Source organism: Punica granatum, chromosome 2 (genome assembly GCF_007655135.1).
Source record: "Punica granatum isolate Tunisia-2019 chromosome 2, ASM765513v2, whole genome shotgun sequence".
Classification (NCBI taxonomy): domain Eukaryota; kingdom Viridiplantae; phylum Streptophyta; class Magnoliopsida; order Myrtales; family Lythraceae; genus Punica; species Punica granatum.
In genome coordinates this window covers 4,576,530-4,601,898 of record NC_045128.1, presented here as the reverse complement: position 1 = coordinate 4,601,898, position 25,369 = coordinate 4,576,530, and the positions used below count along the sequence as shown (strand labels likewise).

The 25,369-nt window shown below is 36.6% G+C and overlaps 4 protein-coding genes and 1 pseudogene across 4 annotated transcripts; 3 read left to right on the top strand and 2 right to left on the bottom strand.

Annotated features, from left to right (window-relative positions):
• Positions 1 to 219: 219 nt before the first annotated feature.
• On the bottom strand, positions 220 to 2,262 carry LOC116197283 (annotated as a pseudogene).
• Positions 2,263 to 3,247: 985 nt separating this feature from the next.
• Positions 3,248 to 4,337, top strand: LOC116197152 (dirigent protein 21-like). Its single transcript, XM_031527197.1, has one exon. It carries the CDS (start codon positions 3,277 to 3,279, stop codon positions 3,850 to 3,852), a length of 576 nt encoding a protein of 191 aa, XP_031383057.1. The 5' UTR covers positions 3,248 to 3,276; the 3' UTR covers positions 3,853 to 4,337.
• A 7,215-nt stretch (positions 4,338 to 11,552) lies between these two features.
• On the top strand, positions 11,553 to 12,781 carry LOC116194744. The gene has a single exon (XM_031523634.1). It carries the CDS (start codon positions 11,678 to 11,680, stop codon positions 12,641 to 12,643), a length of 966 nt encoding a protein of 321 aa, XP_031379494.1. The 5' UTR covers positions 11,553 to 11,677; the 3' UTR covers positions 12,644 to 12,781.
• Positions 12,782 to 12,898: 117 nt separating this feature from the next.
• Positions 12,899 to 16,440, bottom strand: LOC116194743 (ankyrin repeat-containing protein BDA1-like). The gene is made up of 2 exons (XM_031523633.1): positions 14,705 to 16,440; positions 12,899 to 14,270 (listed from the first exon to the last, which is right to left on the bottom strand). The coding sequence occupies exons 1-2, from the start codon at positions 15,308 to 15,310 to the stop codon at positions 13,440 to 13,442; spliced, it is 1,437 nt and encodes a 478-aa protein (XP_031379493.1). The 5' UTR covers positions 15,311 to 16,440; the 3' UTR covers positions 12,899 to 13,439.
• A 2,103-nt stretch (positions 16,441 to 18,543) lies between these two features.
• On the top strand, positions 18,544 to 19,393 carry LOC116194598 (chaperone protein dnaJ 11, chloroplastic-like). The gene has a single exon (XM_031523447.1). The coding sequence runs from the start codon at positions 18,591 to 18,593 to the stop codon at positions 19,107 to 19,109; it is 519 nt and encodes a 172-aa protein (XP_031379307.1). The 5' UTR covers positions 18,544 to 18,590; the 3' UTR covers positions 19,110 to 19,393.
• Positions 19,394 to 25,369: the final 5,976 nt, after the last annotated feature.

Below are 25,369 nucleotides of genomic sequence, written 5' to 3'. Positions count from 1 at the left end.
CAGCCCATGCTCGGTAGTTCTCCCCATCAAATACCGGTGGTGCTATGGCAGACATGCTACTCGAACCTGCCTCCATCTTATGTTGACTAGAAAGAGACTTACTCAAAGCTCACACAACTTTCAAGTAACCGGGATCACTCACAAATCTCTCAAACACTCATGCACAGGTCCCTCAAGATCATTTACAGCTCTGATACCACTGATAATACAAACAGTACAGACAATGCAGAGATAGCAAGGTAACTAGAACAGAGAGAAAAAATGAGAGAGAACAGCGCACAAAAACTTCATTTAACTTGACTTAAAAGAAAAAAACTGAAAACGTGGGCGACACATAGTTCAGCATATGGATCAGGGCATCCTCACATCCTAGTCCCGCAACTCGCAGAGCCATGTGTTTCACTGCAGAGGCTGCGGTCTGCCTGTGGACCAAGTCCCTGTCCATCAGGGCATCCTTGAGCAGTGGAGTCACTGCATAGATGTAGTCTTTCCCCATTTCTCCTATGAACTCGAACAGGAAGGAGAGGGACTTGAGGACACCGTTCTGCTCATTAAGGTCCGGGACACGGTACTCGTTCATGAGAGCCAGAAGGACAGTGAAAGGAGAGCAGGTTTCCGTGACTATTGCAATGGCCACAGTTGTGCAAACACGGTTCTTACGCTCCTGGGCCTTGAGGTGGTTCAAGAGAGCTGCAAGCACATCCTATGGAGCAATGGCTTTGGCGATGTGACTGGAAGCATTTACAGTGGCTCTGCGGATGCCCTTCTTGTGGGCTTTGAGCATCTCTAGCAGCTCAAAGCAGATCCTCATCCACTCCCTAGCAGGAACGAACTCAGCACCATAATCGTCAATAGAACCCACGAGGTCAATGCAGTTCTCCTGGACCTTCTCGTGCCTGCTCTTCAGGATCGGTGTTAACCTAGGAATCAAATCCTTTATTGGGGGAGTAATCTTTGTCATACCAATCACATTGATGATAGCTTTGAATGCACCGACGATGGAACTCAAGACTTCGGGGTATTCTTCTCCCAAGTATGCGTACGGGACAACACCGAGATGGCCCATGAGCTTCTCCTCCCATGAGCTGCTCCTCATTGGCACTGCTTCATCACAACAGCAATCCTAGAAATAAGATCGGCTGCCTGTTGTCTCACCTTCGCACTCTTGTTATTCAAGCGCCACCTGATAATACCACAGATCTGAGGAAGATAAGGCATTCTCTGTCCAAAAGCACTCACGACAGCTCCAAAACCATTCAGCCTGATTGAATTTTCAATTAAAGCTGTTAAATTCGTAATCAAGAATCATTTTTTAATGGACTAAATTAATATTAATTTTTGAAAAGTCCGGTTTACATTGTAAAAATCTTGGCAACAATCTCAGGTAAATTATATTTTCCAAAATTTACACAACAAAACCAAATTGACTTCAACATTATTATCCCAAATAGAAGAAATATTTCCCCAAAATTATTTTCTAACGTGCCACAATGTTAACCAATTATTCTCAGGAGAGATATAAAAGAAAATATATCTTTGAGTTAAAAGTGAACATACTGCAGTTGGTAAATTGTGTTTCATATATGGCAAATCTTGCAATATTCCTTGGTTGGTAACAGATGAAAAAGTTGTGGCAAAAATCGGATTGATTGGAAGCGAACAAAAGGGATACTCAAACTCGATGGACGCATGTGAGCAGATGCCGACTAAGTTTGGACGTTTTCCTTATTCCAACTCATCTATTTGTCACTGAAAATTTGTTTTATTGTTTGCCGTAATGATAATTGTGGCCATGGGTTAATGAATAGAGAAAAACAAAAGGGGAAATTAAGGGCACAAGAATTTCCATTAATCATAAATTTTTCGGTGAACTTCCATTAATCACAAGAATTTCGGTTTTATGTTAATATAAAGTAAGCGACATTGCAGAGGACACCCTTTTTTTTTTTTTTTAGATTGCACTATTATGGCATCAATCGGATGATACTGTACATCTCTGAACAATTTTGAGTGGAAACTAGGCATGGGACTAGCGTCTCGTAAACTTTCAATATACTGCATAGAAAAATTAATACCATAGCATCAAGACCGATTTTGAGAGCTCGCATGAGTTCTATAAATGGCATGGGTAGACCAACATAATCTAGGACTAAAGATTATAGATATAGTTGTTCCTAGTAATCGTCAAGGGAGTTTTACATGAAATTATATTCAATAGTATAAGTACGTACCTGACAGTTTATGATATACGTAATTTCTCATGACACATAGTTCAAACTTTTAGTTGTTAATAGAGTCCAAGAAATTTGAGTTTCTCAAGACGGATGTCTTTGCACTACCCGTGACAAGAGTTCATGAATGGGAGGGTTATCGTGTTTTTTCTTTTCTTTTCTTTTCTTTCTTTTTTTTTTGTTGGTTCAAGAGTTATAAGGTTTTATGAAGGGCATGATTGGGTTATGAAAACTTATTATACGAGTTTGTAGTATTACAATAATAACAAAATAACAATAACAACAACAACGATAATAATAATAATTTATAATCCATTTCCTCCATAGTCCCCATCAAAATCAATCCTTAAGAACATACGTTCTCAGCATAAGAACAAACATTGAGCCATTAATACAAGATAATTGCATTTTTCATGGACTAATCAATTACCAAATTGTCATGAAATAAAATAAAATAATTAATACATAGTGACAAGCATACTCCTGGATTATCTATGGATTATCAATTAACGAAAAACTTTTACGAACCCACCACAGAGTAAATAAATAAACCTATGGAATTTTGGGATCATCATAATCACTTATTTTAAAAAGTTAATTTTACATGTTTTTATTACATATTATTCAATATTCCCTTCACGTGTGGGTTGAATTAAAATTTTGAAGGCCCATTGCATGGAATTAATTAAATGGGAGACAAGAGTTTGTGCAATGTATCGAACCTGCACTCATATACCATATGAAATTTTCCGATTGCTAGAACCGTTTGCTCCGAAATGTTAATATTTTTAGATACAACGCGATTTAATTATATATCGTTCAATAAAACCAGATATGAAGATAAGTCTAATCTATATAAAAACTTGCTCCCAAATTACGAGCACATGTTTCATGGAATCATTAATAAGTACATAAACGATGATAAAGAATCTCCAAAGAAAGAAGTCAATTTGATGCCTTCCTCCTCCAATAAAATCATATTACCTCAGTAGTCCCTTTCAGCCATTCTTCTTTGATTGAGAGCCTGAAAAACCAAGATCGAGAGATGGAGAGGGTGGTACTCGCGCTAATCGTTGTAGCGACAATTACGGCTCTGCCGTTGGTTCAATGTACGGCCGATGACCCAATGAAGGTTGCCCATTGGTTCCATGCAGTACTCCCGCTTGCGAAGGAGAAGACCACTCATCTCCACTTCTACCTCCATGACATCGTCTCCGGCAAAAACCCTACCTCCATCAAGATAGCCCAATCGCCCACCTCAGACAAATCCCCCACCCTGTTTGGGATTGTCGAAATGATAGATGACGTGCTCACGGTAGGGCCGGACCCGAACTCTAAGCCTGTGGGACGGGCCCAGGGCATCTATGGGTATGCTGGGAAGGACTCATTCAGCTTGCTGACGAACATGAACTTCGTGTTCACTAGTAAGGAGTACAATGGCAGCACCCTGAGCGTCTTGGGAAATAATCCCGTTCTCGAGACGTACCGGGAGATGCCGATCACAGGGGGGACAGGGGCTTTCCGGCTGGCTCGTGGGATTGTGACGTCGAAGACCTACTCTCTCAACATCACCAGTGGCGACGCAATTGTTGAGTATAGTATCATGGTCCTGCATTACTAAATATCAAAATTTGTCATGCATGCTAATATTTCTTAATTAGTCATCATGAATAACGTAACATCTTCATGCATGTTTTGGTGAAATCGTATACTGTTCGGTGCATCTAGATAATTAGTTTACATGAGATGATTCCCGTCGGTTGCACTTTCCGTCCTTTTTATTCCTCCATCTATCATTTACTAGGCCATCGTCCTCTCATGTAATAAATATATTATGCTAAATATTGATCTTGTCTGTTCTAGTTAAAAGCTATTATACCTTCTACGGCTTACAATATCTGCACGAGTGATGCAGTGGATCGATGCATGGTATGATTGTTCCGAGGAAAAAAATGGCTGCCCTATTGGTTAATCTTGGATGTATAGTCTTTATTTTTTGTCGGAAATTATTATCTCCCTCGCTCTTTTGTCTGTGGGATGTAATTCGTAGTTCATTTTTGGCATTGTATGTAAATGGTGAGAATGCATGTGATTTTATATCGACTATATGTGATGTGGATCACAGGAATTCTATAGCACAATCACTTTTTTAGTGCAATTACATTTTTTAAATATTGAATTGCAATTATTGAAGAATAAATATATAATTTACTGATCATCCAATGGTCAAAATGCTAATTGCACCATCTAACTAATCGCACCATAAACTTTTCTTGTAGATTACACAACAAAAAGTTAATCCAACACTGTGTATTTATTAATTATTATTCATCTTTACATGAAAGTTGTAGGGATTTTTACACCATATATCATATGGTTTTACAGTTTTCTCAAATCTATCCGATGTTTTAAATTTTTTCTCAAAAAGGCCTATGATTTATATCTCGTTCCAAATTTATCACGCCATCAATTTGTATGTCAATGAAACGTAAGTGGCTCCAAACCTATTCCATGGTTTTAATTTTTTTCTTAAATATATCCTACGATTTTAAATTTTTTCTCAAACCTATCCCAAGCAAAAAATCATTGTGTCAAGAATGGCTCACTTACGTTCCACGTCAACAACACCGTTAAATGTTAACGGAGAAATTAATGCCATGATAGTTTGGAACCAAATGTAAATCACGGACCTTTTTGGGTAATTTTTAAATCATGGGATAGATTTGATAAATGGATTATACCATAAGATATTTAGTGTAATAATCCCAAAATTATAGTAATGCTTCACAACTGGTCCCTTTGATTTTCCAAAGAGGCCACATATCACTTTAGCAATTTTTCTCACTTTTATCCTTTTATTTTTCTTTTTCTAAAGATCTTTTACCGATATATATGTTAATGGGGAAAAAAGGATTGTAAGGTATATATGGTGGAAATGGTAGAACGTCTCCAAAATTCCAAATGGAGTTAATGGGACTTGGTTTAAATCTTCTCAATTGCACTCTATTTTGTTTCTCTTTTTTTTCAATTTTTTCTTTCAGCATTTTTTTTTTATTTTCAACATCACTCTCTTTATTTTACTTTCAAATTTATTTCTTCCTTTCCTTTATGTTATATTATTGAAATTGTTCTTTCTTTTTTACCGACTTGTGTTGATTTAAGTAATTTGGTACTTGTTGTTCCCCTTAAATAAAGTCTTGAGCTCGAGTCTTGTTAATGAAGAAAATCAAGCTGAAAGAGATTTACCCCTTAGTGGGTTGACCCAACTTGAACTAAATTAGTTAAGGTCTATTGGATTTCCAAATAGCATAATATACACCGAAATTGTTCCCTTTTTTCTTTTCGATGTGCCTTTTATTGTGAATAATATGACTAACTTAATATTATCAATAAACAATTTCTTGAGTTGTAAGTTTAAGTCCTAACTAATATTCATACTAGGATCATTTCAGTGGTTCTAGATAGAAATATATAGAAGAGGATGTTTATTCACGAACTAAGTCTTTCACTTTGCTATATGGTCTCAAATTTGAGAAAAGTTAAGGATGGCATAAGCATTACTAAAATTTTAGTTTTTACATATATGTATAAGAAACACTCAAATTTTACATATCTACGTACATAGATAGATTTTTTAATTTCTACATTTTTAAAGAAAAAATCATTATTTCTACTCTTTTTTTTTTTACTCCTCTGCGTAGTTCTATTCACTAAGAAACTATTGCCCATTCGACAACACCATTTCACTCTTCAACCAATTTTATATTGATACTTTTGTAAAATGATGATAATGATAACCAAAACGAGTAGCAAAATAAACTAAAATCATATATAACGATCAGAAAATTGACGTCAACAAAAATGTCGATGATAAAAAAGGAGGATTGCCCCAGGCTTTTGCTCTAGTAAACTTTTAAAACAATTGTCAAAATCTGCACATGCTTCAACATGATCGTTTTCAGAAAGAACAGTTTTTAATTCAACACCCGGACCATTGGCTTTTGTGTATGACGATGCCATCCGGGGATCAATCTCAACTTTCATTGTGCTAGAACAACGTCTTAATGAAAACGAACATACGATGTTCGATCTCCCGTAATAAATACTAAATCGATATCCTTGGGGATCCCCCTAATTGAGATTAAACCCTCTACATGGTCCATTCAGTACTTATGTAGATGGTCCAATCAAGACTAACAAACATAATGTTCTCCACTATAATAATTATCGCCGCCGGCCCAATTCTGATGTGACCGCTTACAATAGCTTTCCCGGGCCATTCCATTTACACTGACAATCATCCACAATGAAAATTTAATATTCCATACAAATTAAAGTATGTGATCATGTAATGTAAGCACTGCAGCCCAAAAAGAAAATTTTAACATCAGCATATCATATGCAACCGAAGCCTTGTTGTTTTCTGATGCGGAAAAAATATTCGAGTCAGAATTCACTCCCCATCACAAAAGATCCCTAGGTCCTCCTTCGAGTCTGCTCGCTCCCGTGACCTGCAAGAAGGGCTGTCGGACTTGTGCCTAAGAGCTAACTCTGACGCCCAAGTTAGAGAGTATTTTCGAAGAGTAACCAAGAGAGAACCTTTCAAGTTACCTTAGGATTTCCTTATATAGTGGAATGGAGATGATGCATGTTAAATGAATGGGATGGAGGGACCTTGATAATGGGCATACAAGCCTTCTCGGATCTTTACTGTCCAGTCGAGGTTTCTATAAAATTATGGGCCGAATGCTATATGAATCGAAGTTTACCTCCACATCCCATATAAAATTTTCTATACTTTAATGCGATTACTCCAACAGCATATTTTATACTATTATTTAAGCAATAGTTGGATTATGTAACAATCTTCATATTTGTAGGATAGTGAAAAAGTTGAAAATAACATTTTATTTTTACTTTTAGGTATCATACATCTCAAAATAAAATTAAGAAGTTGGATAATATTGTCCATCAGATATTGTTCTCCTTTCTCATATATATTGATCAGTACCGTATGTGTAACCATCGTAGCCGGAATGGATAACTATAATAAGATATCTCAAGGTAGAATTTTTATAGTTTACTTGGCGGTGAATCCTTGTGAATCTCAAAATTTTGATCTTAAATATCGAAGTACCAGTCGTGATGTGTGTGTGTGTGTTTTTTTTTATAAATTGAATTATATATCATATATATGTTTATTTCAAACAATAAGGGAAATAGGTATACATTGTTATGCATATAAATGGTAATCTACAATCAATAAAAATATATTATATTGGATATATATATATATATATGACCATTGTTAACTAAATTTCACCAATATTGTAAATAGAACTATATAGTTATTCATATTTATAAATATATACTTATTTTAATGATAATATCGAGTTGATTAGATAGTAATTTTATCTTAAATAAAAAAATTCAAGATTATCAAATAGTATGTAGATGATAAAATCTTTTAAAGAGTTTCAAAAGTATTCTACTAGATCAATATCTTATTAAAAAATATACATTTTATTTTTAAATAAAAAATTCGTGATTTTCAAATTAAATTTTTTGCAATCAACAATATGTTATATAAAATTAGAAAAATATTTTGTTTTATTTAATTTGTATCTTTTAAAGATTAAAAGAGAATTGTTTTTATTAAAAAATAAATACAAAAATTTGAAAAAATAATACATATAATAAAATTTCATTTAGAAATTGAGCATTCTAAGGTTGTCTGGCCGATCTCACTATAGCTCTGCTTTATATTATATATAATAATTCATTAAATTAAAAAACTCAAAAATCCAAGAAAACTCCATCCATATTTGGAAGTCATCTGATGGGACCTACAATGTTCTTACTTTCATATATATATATATATATATATATGACCAAAAAATGTATATATAAAGAAACGTATATAATATGTATTGAAACCTATATTTTGGCTAGGGCTATTTCCACCCCCTCTTTGATTAATCCACCCCATTTATTGTTTTTCTTACCAAAATGTCCCTAATAGCATATTAATTACTCTAATTCATATGGCTAAAACCCTTAAATTACTCACTAAATTCTCATTTCTTTCCTTCTTAATCAATGCAGGCAATTTCTTTCTATTTTCAAATTTTATCTCTCTTTATGTAAAATTTTAACTTAAAATTATTTTATAAAAAATAAATATACATATTTTTGTTCACTAAAAAAAGTATTTTTAACTTTGTGCAATAAATGAGAGAAAACATAAGCTCACTCTAGATATCTAAATCCCATATGCTTCGCATTCTATTACTCTTTTAGAGATTTTATACTAGAATAATTAAAGAAGAACCAAAACTTCATACCAAAACAAAATTATTTTCATTTTCATTACCGACTATTTGTTTCTAGTAATTTATTCAAGTACTGAGTTCGCATGTTTTGAAAAAATAAATTTACACAATTGTATACATATAGTAATGTTACTTAAAAAATAATTAATTATTTTTTTCATTTAGTTAGATAGTTGTCCAAGTTGTGAAAATATTATTAAATTAAATACATGAATTTCAAATTTTAATAATACATACATATTATATTAGCAGTATTACATGAAAAATTGATTTGATATATCACGCCCCCTAAGAAAACGAAAGAGTAAATAATAACAAAAAAAAAGCATACTATATATTGTCTTCTCCTAATAAACATTTGAAAGTTATTCACTTGAAATCATTAACCAACAGGCAACAACGTTATTTCATAACAGCTAAATATTTTCTCAGCTATTTATGTTTATATTTTTTAAGTAGAAAAGTTCTTTTTTGTGGTAGCATTTTTTTTATATCAAGATATTTAACCATGTAATAGAATACCATGCTAAAAAAATTAACATTTGGGACTTTAGGGATAAATTCATTTTCTTATCACTTCTTATATGGAAATGTGAGATTTGTTTTAAGTAGTATTATGGGTAAGTGGATATGTAAAGTAATGTGAGAAAAATTTTAAAACGGGAAATTAAAGAGTGATTTAAAAGTCTATCCATATTTAATAAGAGTAAATTAATGTGCTATAGAGGCATTTTGGTATCATTGACAGCAAAATGGGTGGATTAGCTAAATTATGGGTGAAAATAGCCCCAGCTTAAAATATATTTGACTTCATATATATAGATATAGATATATGTTTATGGAAGTGTATGTGTATATATATATATATATATATGGGTGTGCGCACGCAAACATACTTCAATTTAATGAAAAAATAATGTTTTCAATAAAACATGGGTAGACGTAGCTAAAATAAAAAGTTGATATTGATTATCACGATTTTCACATTTTTAAGATTTAGAATTTGACGTGAAACAATAAAAAGTAAATTTTAAAATAATACCAACAACAACACTAATATTAATAATTGAACAACCCACCTTACGTGCAGTAACGGTAGACGTATTTTTTGAGAATTCGTGTCTAGTGGTAGACGCATATTTTTTAAAAGCTGAAGTTACCTCCATATCCATATTTTTTTCATTTTTATGTTATAAATGATATATTTATCATTAATATTTATCTAAATTAACCCCTTTAAGTTTCAATTTCTTTTCTCATTCTAAAGGAAAACCATAATTTAAGAATGACCATACTTCTATTAGGTATGGTATTTAATATTAGGCCGAAAATACACACTTTCCGGCAAAAAAAATTTGTATTCATCACTTATATTAAAATACATTTTCATGGTTATTTTATATTTATCTATTGACTAAACTTAAATAATATGATGTAACCCATCATATGAAGAATGACATAAGATAAATAAAACAAACGGTAAGTCGGCTAAACATAAAAATAGTAAAAATTTTAAAATATATACAAAGGTGTATAATTTTCAAATATAACAAAACTATCCTCAATCATTCAAATACAAAGGCACATGAAATTTATTATGATATCAATTAGGTCAGAAATTTAATTTGATTTAATTAAAGGATTTCTCTTTCCTTACATATTTACTCTTCATTGCAATTAATTGTGAGATCGATCATGCTTTAGAATATAATCTTTCCCTTGAACAATTACCTAAAATTTGAAAACAATTAATTAATATTCTTGGATTAGACCAAATATTATTGAAATATTTTCAACTAATTATTGATTAGATGAGCCGTTTCGCCTCGCAACAGGGCGCTGAACTTGTGCCTAGTTAATAGGTAAACAGATACTAATAAAGATATTTTCTCTAAGGACACCATATGCATGGACACGTCGTAGATATATATAAATATGTTTAAGGATCAATAAAAAAATAAATGTATAATACACCATGTACATGTAAAGGCACATGTACACGGAAGGATCAACCAAAAACAAATAAAGAAAAGGATAGTACATATGTTATAGATAGATATGATATATATCTATAATATCTACAAAAATACCTGTAGATAAATTATCTTTAATATATATAATAATTAAAGATGAAAATATACAAGAAGATGTCATAGATAAAATATTTTTAATCTATAATAATTCATTAAATTAAAAATTTTAAAAACTAAAAAATTCGATAAATTTTCATTCAGAAACGAAGCGTTCTGAGGCTATCTAGATGGATCTACATTAACCTTGCTTTTATATGTATATGGATATACATATATATATATATATACACATATAGATACAAATATAGATGTAGATGGGATTATCAAGTTAATATCGCTTGATCCAAAAAAAAATTAATGACGATTCCAGCCGAGATTCTAATTAGTAAGGTAATATCACATATAGTGACAAAATTCAGCATATTTTCTTACAAAAGTCGAATATAAACAATTAAGTATGTCTTAATCAACATTGGAATAAATTTTTTTATTCCATCGACAGCAAAGCAAAGGAATATATATATATATATATATCTTACCTTATGTCTTATACTATTATTTAAGCAAAAACGCAATTTTATATAATCTCCTCATTTATATAGAGTTAAGAAATTGAAAGAACCACTTATTCTTTGATACAATTTAAAATAAAAGAGAGGAGTTAAAAGATAATATTGTTCCTTAACATTATACTATCACATTATTTTTGTTTCTTTTTAAATTGTTATTCACAACTCTCTCATCAGTAAGATTTTTATTCCTCTTTCAAATCAATCCATCCACATATGTATTGAAAAATTCATTATAGTTATCGCATACACGCAAGTAGAGTCCATTAAATATGTGCAAAATCTTATTTAAATCCATAATTATATGAACTAACCCGTAAGTTTGAACATAATAATTGGGGTATTCAATTCCCAAATTGACTTTTTTTTTTTTTTAATTTGGGGCGAGGCAAATCAACTGCATTTCCAAGGCTGTATAACATATGCTGATGTGCATGGGCTGTTCGTAGCAGGTAGGAAAGAAGGAATAAGTCAAACGTCCGCTTTCATCTTCTTCTGTAGGACGATGAGCAATGGGTTCTCTGGTCTCCAAGCAGATTCAGAGACGGATCGATATACTGAGGGAGGAGAAAGCTCTGTTCGATCTAAATGAGAGCTGCGGTGATGAATTCCCGGGTTGTGATTACCTTCCTTCAGACAGGAAAAATTGGATGGCGGGCCTCAACCCGAAAAGGGTCCCAATCAATAAGATTGTCTGGCCAGGAACGCACGATTCGGCCACCAATGAGATTGGAATCCCCTGTGTGTCCCGGCCTTTCGTGCAATGTCAGTCTTGGAGCATATATGATCAGTTGGTTCGGGGAACGCGTGTGCTTGATATCCGAGTCCAGGAAGACCATCGAGTATGCCACGGGATATTGTTGTCGTACAGTGTAGATCTGGTTATTGATGATATTAGGAGGTTTTTGTCTGAGACCGAGTATGAGGTTATAATTCTTGAGGTTAGGACAGAGTTTGGTCACAAGGACCCGAAGGACTTTGATAAGTACTTGGTAGACCAGCTTGGCGAGTATTTAGTTCACCAGGATGAGGATGTCTTCCAGAAGACAATAGCGGAATTATTGCCAAGGAGAGTCATTTTAGTGTGGAAGCCGAGGAATTCGGCCCACCCAGAGGCAGGGGGGCCTTTGTGGAGTGAAGGATACTTGAGGGACGACTGGGTCGATACCGACTTGCCACTCACAAAATTCGAGAGCAACATGAAATATCTGAGCGAGCAGAAACTAATTTCATTGAGGAACTACTTCTACAGGGTCGAGGACACCCTTACGCCTCAGGCAGACAGCCTGGTAATGTGTGTGAGACCCGTCACTGATCAGATCCGTGGGTTCGGGAGGCTCTTTATATCCCAGTGCTTCTTGCGAGGCTTTGCCAATCGGTTTCAGATATTCTCGACAGACTTCGTGGATGAGGATTTTATTGATGCCTGCATTGGCCTCACATATGCGAGAATCAAAGGGAAGGCCTCGAAATGCTGAAGTCCCTGAGAGAGGTGATTTACGGTCTGTTCTTTTTTTAATTGTTATTTATTACATGTTAGTTCTCGATTTGTATATACATATACAAGGCATGGTAAGAAGATGAGATCATGTTCAATACAAGATGGAATTATAAGATGTTTTGGTATTTTTTGCTAATTAATTTTGTCTTAAAAGTACAACTGCTGAGGTTGTTGCTAAGACAAGGATCGAAGAGAGGGAGAGCAGGAACTTGATTGAAATGAGACAGTTTATGTCGACGAGAAAGAAAACTTAAAATACTTGTAGGCCCGATTTAACACGACGGAGCTGATGTTGTCGAGCCATAGAACTTGTGGTCTTTGCAAATTGCAAATCGAGATTGGGGGTTTCTTGATTCTGCAATTTTCAGACAGAGAGAGATATATGATGTGCTCCAAGGGATCGCAAGCTTAACTCAGGAATTTACAACTTGAGTTAGGGGGCCAACGCATATGAACTTACACTAGTATCCTAACAAACAGACATTGTGCGGAATTTCGCTTATGAGGTAATCACGGAGAGCGTCACTCCCATACAGTTCATCAGCCAATTATTATAGCAACTTCTCAAAAGTAAAGGAAACAAATAAACAACTGTACTGGAAACTGGTGGAACTTCGGGTTAAGCTTGATGACAACTACTCATCAGCCACGTGCCCTGATGTACCCAGAGATCATTCCAGGACCTTTATGGATCAAGCTGTTTTGGGACAAGAATGAAGTTATGGATCTTCAGGTGCCTGAGATGTCACGCCTTCAGGATGAGCAGTTCGAATTCAGCTGCCATGCTGATTGCTTCTTCTGTTCTCATCCTCATCGGATCCCACAAGCTGCCCTCGATGTCCTCTCTCTGCTGTGTCCAGCTTAAGAACGGCAAATGAATTCTGAGAACTCAAGATCCGGAAGATGACAATCGCCGCTGCAACGATGCTAGCGTATACTATATAAATCTCTACCCTAAGTTCCATTTGGCTGTGTTCCGGGGGGAGGATGCTACTTAATGCATATTGATAGGTGTACAGAAGTAGAGTCATGGTTATCATAAGGTATGTGCCGAATAGAATATCTGCCGGCATGCAGGCAATGATCAGGCATACAGAGACCGCAAAGGCAATGCTGTTTAACAAGATATAATTAGAAAGCGATGCACCATTCATGACCATCTGTCCGGCCGAGTGCTCTGCAGTGTTACTACTTATATTCACCACCATATCAGTAGTACCGGAGTCCTGCCAGAATCCCCCCGGTGGGTTTAGAATGCCTTGATACGTGGCTGTGGCTACTAATATAGCTATCACTACAATCACTTCCCTGGATCTTGCATTTCCTATTGCTGTGTTGCCGAAGGTACGCTTGATTCTTCTCTTCCACAGTTCGAGCTCAGGGAGTTCATGCCTAAGGTACTCCCCGAGTCTAAATTTTCCTGTCAGATACCATCCCTTCCGATACAGAGGAAATACAAAATGTCCCATCTTTGCTTCTCGTAGAAGCCTCCCAATTTCTTCACTACGATGTAGCCCGTTGTCCTTTTCATGGATGGCTAGCGCTGTCTCCCCAATGAAGTTCTTGATGTCATCGTTGATATGCTTCACGAGCCTCTTCACCACCTTCCCATACAATTGTAGTTAGTGGAGAATATAGGAAACAATTTGGATACATCATTGACAGTTATTAAAATGTAAAGATCGATATGAATGAGTCAACTCCAGCCAAGAACGTATTGCCAGTCCTCGGCTGAAATTTTCTTGGGCGTGACCATTAAGCCAATAAAGGTATATAGTGAACTGGTTGGCGAGTTCACAGGCATGGCAATGATCAATATCCATAAAAATAACAGAGCATAGTTACGCAGATATCGGAACATAATGATTTTCCAGGTATGGTACTTTCCGATAAACATGATCACAGAAAACCGATTACCTGAAACAGAGAGAGCCTGTAGATGTTCATTAATTTTCAGACGGGCTTAAATTATTGAAATCATCATGGCCGGTGGAGGGTGAACATAAAACCGGCGAAATCGTGGAAAGACCGTGCATACCTGAATCTGATTTGTTCGTGTTGCAATATGCAATGTGGTGTTACCATCCATATCCTTCCAATTCAGCAAGTTTTCCCTTTCAACTCTAAACAGCCATCCAAGAAGAACTGCAAACGACTCGAAATTTTTTGCTTCCACGGCAATGTGCACGGCAGTCTGCCATTGCGCTGTCACATCTTCAACTGATGTAGGGCAAACATACAGGAGTTCGGCCAGCAGCTCGGTAGGAGCAACTTCAGCAGCAACATGTAGAGGAGTCTTACCGCCCCTGCCTCTGACTCGAATCAGCTCAGCATCAAGTGTCATCAGTGCCCTCACTGTCTTCCAATGCCCATTTAGCAAGGCCAAGTGCATTGGCGTGTGACCCTCAGGATTCAGCTTCCTGGCAAACGATGGCTTTAGGACGGCCATCTCCACGATGAACTCAGCCCTCCCATGGGATGAGTAGGCCCTCTTATGGTCACCGGATGAAGCAGCTATATGGAGAGGGGTATCCACGAACGGTACCATATCTATCGGATCCAAAATGTGAGGATTTTCTCGAAGTAATATATACAACATTTCAATATCTCCTCTTTCAGCAGCGCCGTGTAGCCGATCATCCATCTTTTCCTGCAAAGAACTTAGACACTGATCGCTTTTTGGCGCGCGCAGTTGGATCAACCCCTGAGAGAGTCAATTGATGTTAAAGACCGCAGTAGCAAATGGTGAGGAGAGCCAAGCTTCAATTGGACTAGTTCACATTGGAAACTCAACAGAAGCAGATAAAAACAAAACAAAACATAAACCAAAAAAAAAAAATTACAGAGAACTCAGTTCCTTCCACAAAGTGAACATCAGGAATATCGAAATGCCGGCTAATCATCAGTAGTGGCCAATTAATGGTAACAAGACAGCTATGTATAGACATCATGGTATGCAGTAATAGCAATTGCTGAGATAAGGTCCACATTGATATTAGAGGAAGCTTTAGTACAAGCTAACCGCCAATTATCAATTGTTTGAGGAATAACGGGATGATTTAGATCGTGGGAAAGAACTAGAGCTGTGAAGTTGGACATCTAAATCTACTGATTCAGATGGATCTTAGACTCGCGTGCCGGTGAATAACCGAGGTTCTTCTTAGGGCAGTAAGGCTCAACCTCTCCACTCCTTCAAAGAAAGGCGCAAACATCTCAGAGACTTCAGCCTTCCTTTCCACTCTTCTTCAGGCTCTTCTACTTTGTGGATCCTGACAGCATCCAGAGGCTAGTTAGCTTCGATATATATCTAGTAATTTTCCAAGGCTCTCACAAGTGACATCATTGAAGCCATAGACTGGGATATCTGATGTGCTCTAAGGTATCAATGAAACTTGGCATCCGCTCAAAGTTGGATCTGCTCTAGTCTAAGATCCATAGTCATTTTCATATCTGGAAAAGGCATGCTTTTGCCAATGACTCCTGACCTAGCCCCGGGGCAGAGATTGGAAAGTAAGTGCGTCCAAGCCATTAGATTCGTCTAAAACACCGATGCTGATGCACTGCAGTGGTGAGTCAAGTAAGTTAAATTGGGACTTGACGACAACGCGGATCTTACCAATACCGTGACACCATTCCTCTCCAATGGTAGATTTCCATGCCCTGCAGGCGCATCTAACAAGTCGTAATGCTAGTAAGTGGCAGTGTTGGTCTTAAACGGCAAGAAAGTATCCCTTGCAAATGGGTCTGTGCTGTACTGCGAGTCATAATTTTCATGGCAATATTCATTCATATCTACTGCAAATGTAAGTAAAAAAAAGTATTAATAATGGATAGTCTGTAAAGTATTGATAATGGAATAGTCTAATATAAAAGATGTTCCTATTATTAGGTGGATGTCACAATTCACAGGTGGGAGTGGGACATACTACAAAACGATCCCAACGGTAGTACGCACTCAGCCGGCATGCTCAAACTAACATCAACAATCAAGCAACCTGAGATCGATCTAGAAGGAAAAAAAAAAAGAATAAAGAAAGGCAGATAACCACAAGGAAAACTGCCCGTTGTGAACCATTAACTGGCACTTGCTACTGCTGCCAAATCTCCGACACTCTGGAACATATGCCATGTATATTTTGTTCGTGTCTGCTAAATTCAGCTTTGATTCATTTTGAGCCCATGGTACAGAGGCAAAGAATTTGTTTTCAATGGCAGGGAGAACATTTCAAGATGACTGTTTCCGGTAGGAAATTTTCGTACATCTGGTACGGCTAGAAAACCTGAAGAAAGGATGTATAGGGGGGCGCTGCAATGAAAATTTACTTGAATTCTGACGAAGCTCTGCACCACTAAGGCCAATCCTATCCGCTGATACTGCAAAAGAAAATATTGATGACTGCCATTAAGTCTCGAATCAAAATTTACCTTTAAGATCAATTGAACCACCTAAACTAGGATTAAGAATTGCCAAAGAGGTTTACAGTTTTGCAGCATCAGATTTCACCAAAACGAGGATTCAAACATAAAACGAGCCTGATGTAGTTTCAAAAGCTAGGAGAGGTTCGTGATCGTCACAGACATTTGTTGTACAACAAATCGATGAAACAAGACATGGAAATGTCTAGAGGATAAGAGCAGGTTAGAAGCGAAATCACACTGAAATAATGAGATTCCAATTCGCAGATAATTCCATTCTAGCTAGGAGTAGTCACAAAGTAAGCACATAAATGCAAAAAATAATAAAACTCCGCTTATATGTTTGCTTAAGCTAAGTAGACAAATGAGATCACCCTATTGATATTGTACATCTTCTGTAGACCCCACATCATGTTTGTTTGTCCATTCAGACAAAAGAAAGAAAAAAAAGCATTAGGCGTGGAAAGAGGCTGCCGTGTTTCTTTAACAAGGAGAGTGATATAATAAAGGGCAGCGAACAGTGAGCAAATGAGAAGATAGTAGTAGGATTCATCACCATATGACCTCGACGAAACACAATGTATTTTTAAGATTGGGCCAATCATTCATCTTAAGTCCGTGATAACCAAACGACTGCCCGAAACCTCTGGCTTGCTTGCCATATGTTTCAAATTCCACATGCTATAGTGACATCTCTTGACGAACAAACTATAGAGCACGTCTAGCATCCAAGTACCACGCCATGTTCTCATTGGCAAGAAGGGTCCTCAGGATTCGAATCTTTGTAAGCTGCTCATCAGCAATCTCAGGTTTGACTTAAAGGGGACGTTAGCTTTTACTCGAGTCAACATTAGTTAATTAATACTTATCCAACAAAGAAAAAACATCAGTTGATTAACCCTTTTAATTACCTGTCTGGACCAATGAGAGAAGACTTGAGTAGATCATAATTAATTGTCAATTTTGCAGTGCAAAGTCACTTAAAAGTGTCACAAGCTCCTCCATTTAAGGAAGAGGAGGAATTGGATTGGTGGGGCCACTGGGTAAAAAAGTTAAGCCTATGCCTATCCATACAGAGAGTTGGCTGAGTCAGCTTGGGACAGCATCCTATGGATGAGGCCATTTGGACAATTTCAGCCATACTCAAATTTGCCCTTTCTTCTTTTCATTTTTCGTTCCTTTCAATCTACAAGAAACTCCATCCTACTTAACATAATCCTATGTCGACGAAACTCGATCCATATGTGGTCAGTCACGAATCCCATCCCGACAGCAACACCACATCGAATTAGAATCAGCACTATCGAATTTGATACTTTTTTATCACAAAATCACTATATCTTTTTTTACTTACTTAGTTAATTGTCTATATCTTTTTATTTTTAATTTTTTTCTTTATTTGAAAATTACATTATAGTTTAGCCTCGTTCCCTTCCCTCTCTATATAAACCCATGACATCTTCACTCGCACATCAAAAGCTACTCTAACAAGCACAGCACAACATCCAATGGTTGCCCTATCCCCCAGCTTCCTTCAGCTTCCCAGCATTCACTCCAAGACCTCACAAAAACCTAACAAGACTACGCCGCCTTCATCTTCGTCTTCCAGTAAACATCCTCGGCTTAGAGTTTCCGCTTCTTACGCTACTACACAACATACAACCTTCCAAGTGGCCATGTCAGGCTCGTCCCTATACGAGGTCCTTGGGATCTCTGCCAGTGCCACCTTCAACGAGATCAAGGCCGCCTATAGGAGACTCGCAAGGGTGTGCCACCCTGATGTTGTGGCTATCAACAAGAGGGAGAATTCCGCCAGTGAGTTCATGAGAATACACGAGGCCTACTCGACCCTCTCAGACCCTGACAAGAGGGCGACCTATGATCGGGACCTCTACGGGCATGCCCAGGCATTCAGCTCTCTGAATTCTGCTATGATGGCAGCTACTGCTGCATCAATGAATATGTCATCCCCGTCCCCTTTTTCCGGGTTTTCCGGCAAAAGGTGGGAGAGTGACCAATGTTGGTAGCTCATCAACTAATGAAAATTAGATTATTATCATATAGTTGCTTCCTCTGATTCAACTATTTTCAAATTTCAAGAACAAAGGAAAGGTGGCATGATGAGAATTCGTAATTTCTCCGACCGGAAACACAACCGATCATTAACTACCCGTGAAGTTTTATGCAATACGACACGAGAACATGTTCCAGGCCACATCCATCGTTGTACCCGGAAGAGCTAAGGGACTGATTCGAGATGTTTCAAATGGCACTATCATAGTCGAATGTGAACAAAAAACTTTCACCAAAAGTCCTGAAGTTTATCCTCTTACTGTTCCAGAGTGACAATGACATGGAAATGACATGGAATTGAAGAGGTGATGAGATGTGGCAACCAACCTTTGTTGAAAAGGAACAAAATAGAGTGCTGTCCTTCCCCGTCGTGATTGTAAGGTTTTCCCAGTCCGACGTTGTACGTGTCTTGTCCTAACCAGGATTATTATGTCTTTATAGACTCTCTCATAATTACGTATTTCTCATGCAGTGTCCTCAAATATGATCTCCACAAGTTTTTTCCAATCATTTGTTCGCCCGTTGCTCGAAGTTTTACCGTATGGAGAAACACTCTATCATAATTGCGTATTTCTCATGCAGTTTCCTCAAATATGAGCTCAACATAAGTTTATACCAATCATTTGTTCGTCCATTGCCCGAAGATTTATCGTATGGAGTACGAGATTCATAGTCCCCCATCAAACTCGATGGAATATTACGACATATTCGTCAAAACATATAAAGCTTAGAGAATTAAGCAGCTTATATAGTTGTTGCACTTCTCTATTTTTTTTTTTAGTCAGCACCACTTCTATGTAGAAACTTTATGGCATCTATCTAATCTTAGATTCAATCCGTATCGGATCATTAAGGAATGAAACTCTCTCATTGATGAATAGATGTTCTCTATTGACAAAACTCAAGTCTGAGACATTTTTAAGGAAAACATGAACTGTACCACTTGAATTAACTTATGTCGGTTAATTATTGCTAATTTTACTTTTAGGAATTTAACTACATACTTTCATTCTCAAAATGTAAGAAAATTATGGAATACAATAATTATTGATTGGATTTTCTGTCCAAAAAGTAGGAGTAGGAGCTGACTCAGAATGTGGGGAGGCTCATATGGAACAAAGTTCTATAAACCTAAAAAATAAATATTTGTTTTGTAATTTATGCCCATCAAAATATATTATGGTTTTCGATTTTTCACGATAAAGTGTATAGATTTGATATGATGAGATTGTTAAGGGAATCAGTTCGGATATTTCTCCCTCTGTTTATCAGCAGATTCCCCTTTGAATTCTTCTTCACCTAAACTCCTCTTTCTTTGTAAATAGATAGGCAGTTTAGCATATTTTATCTCTCTCTCTAGTAAGTGTATATATGTTGATGTAAAACCTGCAATTGAATGTAACGTGAGAGTATTTTTCTCCCAAACTCTTGACTCTCATCTTCTATAGAGATGACCTCAATCCCAATGAACCTTTTGTAAGTTCTCTCGACAAACTACCAACTAACAGTCTTCTTCCTCAGGCTTTTGTCCTCTTCGAAGTATGAAATCTAATTTGCCCTTCCAATTTTTCGAGTGGCCAAAATATGTATGAACCCTGGCAGGACAGTTGAACAACTGTGCCAGCCGGATGAAATAAGCCGATATACACACATCATAGAATTTAACCTAATATATTTCAAGTTTCGACTCACACAGATTCAATATCTCATCACATGAATAATGAATTTTGCGATTTGTCATTTTGGTCATTGATTCCTAGCTAGCATGATCCACACCATAATCCTATATTCCAACGCCTGCCGCATTTTGAGACTCAGCGACAGGTCGTGGCCCGAATCAATGAGGGTTGTAAAATCAGCTTGAATAAGTGGGACTGGGAGGGTCATATCCATCCACCATATCTACCTTCTATGCTCGCTAGCTAAAAACAAAAGGACAGACAATAGGATTTAGTATTACAACGCTTTTTTCTTAATTCAAAATGAAGAAGAAATCTCGTTATGCACTGCTTCAATTCTTTATCTTAAACTATGGACGTCGAAAGAAAAAATAATTAAGATGACATGGAAGTAGTAAATAGGAATTTACTCTCCATCAAAGGAAGGGCCTTATGTATGAAAGAGTTCGATCCATCAATTAGTACCATGTTGGGACATGGACCCCCTTAAGTACCTTCTTTTTTTCCTGGGAGACATGATAAAAAAGCTCTGTTTGTTGAGGATTCGTGTCAAGCATTTGAGCTAGGTAGCTTGACACCTGTGAGGAAGACAGGACACGCCATGTGTCAGCCCTATGTCATCCCTTATCGATAGAAGATAAATTTGAATTGTTCTTATTAACGCGATGAGAAAATAATCATAACAATCTTTTTCAGTGAATCATGATATTTCACTAATTCAGTTGAGTCGAGTCTGTCTATTAAAAAATAAAATTCTCTCAGCATGAATTTTCTACATTTATAAGGACTTGAATTCGAACTTTTTCTTAAAATCGAACCGTTTGAACAAATTCATATTTGGTAAAAAAATCAAAAGAATCTTTACGTAATATGAATTCATACTTCATTAATTTTGTAAACTTATATAGAAATTATCGTAATTTTTTGAATTCAGGGATAATCTTCTCCTTAGATCACCTTACTTATGCGTAAAAATTTTTTCTTTAAGTATATATTCTGATATAAAAAATTCTAGCAGACTTCGATTAATTCAGTTTCAACGTAATCGACTCATTAAAATATATGACTATTCTACTAAGCAATATATATATACATATATATGTTATTATTCAAATTAAGTATTTGAAATTATTTTTTTCGGAATTTGCAAGGAGATTCATAGATCCTAGACCTATAAATGAATTTCTTGGGCAGTTTCCGTATTGACCGGCGGTTAGCCTGAGATTTGTTGCCAAGAGCTGCTGACAAGGGTGCTCTAATCGAGGAGAAATGAAAATAAATTTAGGATGAAATTAACCAACCAACGTCGTCATGGTCACAACACACGTGGATTGATGACCAGTAATAAAATAAAGATTTGAACGGGTACCGAGGATTGATTCAGGATTCGACGTTTTCGTAATTTAAATAAAATTTGAATTTGAATTTTATTTAATTGTGAGAAAGTTTTATCTCACAAAAAGAGATTTCAATTTGAATTGAATTATTCGGACTCATTAAATTTTTAAATATCATGACACATATTGAAAAATACATATTTTTGAGCAATAAATTTCTTGCCCAAAAGCAGCCAGATTGTCCGACTCGGAAACCTTGGCAGTGCAATACATCGATGTGGAGCAATTGAACATGGATGCTTAGGGCTGAAAATTGCATCGGTTTTAGGCTTTACCCCGCCTTGATTAATTACACCCTGACCATTATGTACGTGTAAATTTTCAGTGCATTATCATTTCCGAGTGAAAATATTTTCAGGCGTATGCTGATGCTTGAAATGTAAATCGAGTAGAAGTTCCGCCATAAGAGATGTTAGAACGAAATTCGTGAGACCAAGCCAGCACCATCCTGGCCATGGATTTTCTTTTTCAATGGACAAATTCCAGCGGAACAACGATAGCAACAAGTTTTGACGACCGTAGCAGCAAGTGACCAACTCGGATTAATGATCTTAGTAATCTTGAGAAACTACGAACCGATTTCGGATTTGCCATCCTCGGGCTTATTCTCCTCAATCCTCCGTACGTGTACAAGTATACGACTACTTCATTAGCACGTTCACACATGAGGCAAGAGTCGCTAAAATCTATTTAGTTCCAAAGAACAATATATTCGTGCTTTCCTAGTTTTGAGTTGCCCCTTCATACCTCCAAATTTCTTCTACGGTAAGAATCAATTAATGGTTAGAACTGTAGAAATGGTTCTACTTGAGGCAGGTGACAGCTGCGAAGCCAACACAAATCTATCACCAACAATTTGGTGGTGGGTTGCTCCCTATGAAAATAATTATATCGGACAAAACTGTTATGATTTATAAATGTAATGGACTAGGTCCCCGGCCATTTTCTTCTGGAAACAAAATATTCCTTGACAAATTTCTAATTACATTTTTGGGAAATAGTATAAGCAAAGAATTACAATAGATGAATTTAATTCTCCCATGCGAGGGATTAAAATATTTATACTTTTCACGAATAAGAAGTGCTCTCTTTTCTTCTTGGTTACCATTGGCCTATGATTAATTAGTTAAACATGGGACAAGGATATGGAAAAGAGGCACGAGAAATCCGCCAATAAATCTAACTGACGACCTCTTAGTTCTAAGTCGGTAACGTGCAGACAAGCCCCTTTCTCGATGACAAATGCTCTTTCGTTGCATGGGGAGAACAAGCAAAAGGAACTGAATGGAAAGTTCAGCGGGCCTCTATAGAGTCCGGAGTATAGGCTGGGCCACAAATGAAGTATCTCATTTATTCCCTTGTGGCCCATTTGGTGGCCCATAATCCGTACAGAATGCACCCATCCTGCAATTTGTTTGATTTTTTTTTCCCCGGTATGAATATGTACGTAATGGTATTCCCTTCTTTCCCTAAAAGGACCGGTTTCGTATATGATGTAGACCGGACTAAAGGATAATAATATGGTCTGGACTAAAGAATATAAAGTTGGGCCCTGAGGCCCGGCCCAGGAAGAAAAGAAGCCCAAATAAGGCCCATTATTGACAGTACCTTCCATGATTATGCTATAAATAGCGCCCTTTCACAGAAAGGCAACTAACAACTTTCCAATTTGCTAATTTTTTTTTTTAAAAAAAAAATCCAATTTGAGCATTCTCTCTCTGGTCGGAGGTTCGCTGTGACTCCGCCGTCCTCTACCTCATCCTTGGCTAAGGCTCCATTACTATGGAAGGCCGATTTGATGCAATGATAACAAAATGAAATGGAATGATATATGTATATATATGTGAAGGGGAGATGCAAGATGCAGTCGCAGAGATATATATATAACTAATTAACTACCATTAAATAATCAAAGTTCTAATAGATACCATAAGAGGATTTCAATGCAAGAATATTGACCGACTCACTTGCTTAAATGTACATCAATTACGTGTGTGGAGGTGTACCGGATACGAAGAGGGGGCGGATTGGTGTTCCTATAAATGTCCTCGCCACCATGATGTAAAAATTAACCCGCACAAAGCATCGATGAATGAATTCGTATGCATATGGGAAAAAGGGTGAATATGATATCAATGTCCCGTATAGATTGTTAGTTTGTTCCTCGCCAATTCCTCTCAGGGCAGATTGCGATTCCTTTTTTTCTTTATGGCCAAAAGAACATTACTGAACTTAGAAAATTGGACACCTAATCCCCCAAGACAGGATCCTGCATTCGGTGAAGTAAGATATCGATATTATGCAGTAGACAAGCTTCACTTCTGCTCCAAGTGCAACGTAATCAGCCAGTCACTCTGTACAAAATATGCAAGACATGATCGATTCCATATAAGGAAAACGAGTAGGGTCTGAACTCAAATCATTGCCGGTGATAAGGTGTTCGCTAGCAGCGTGATGTAAACCTTATTCGAAGCCCATTTCCCCGCATGTACACTCTTGCATAGGACATGTACTCCCATAGATTCTTTTGGCTCTCTTCTTCGCATCCCTGTTTGCATATGAAGAGGCATATTGTATGCAAGGCAGAACTCCTACAATGAAACAAAGCATGTTTGCTGTCTGAAAGGGAACCGATCTCTCATTTGGGCTCAATGGATAAAATTAATGGGCCTCAACGGAAATTAGGGCGTGGATGGGTATAAGGTGCATTAATATTCGTATCCATGGTTTAGAGTATTCTCGATATATGATGCGACTGCAAGGCTAGCACAAAGAAAGACAAGCATGGGATAACTAGTATCATGTCGTTTGTTCAATAATTGTCCCAGTTTCTAATTATTTGAAGAAACTCTCCCGTCAGATAAAAATTGTCACATGGGAGAAAACGTATATATTACGATCGATAGCGTATATGAATAGATTGGGAACATGTTGTTTGCGCCAAACATCAGGAACGACACATGCCATGACGAAGGCGATGCCTTCTTGCTGAAGCCCAAAACAAAGAGAAACTAAATGGTTCAGAAAAGCATAATAAATCAAGCAAAGCACGTGTATGTGATGGTTTTATTGGCAAACATGTAAAAGAGGACAAATATTATTAATTAATCAAAACTCGATTTATATACATACATTAAT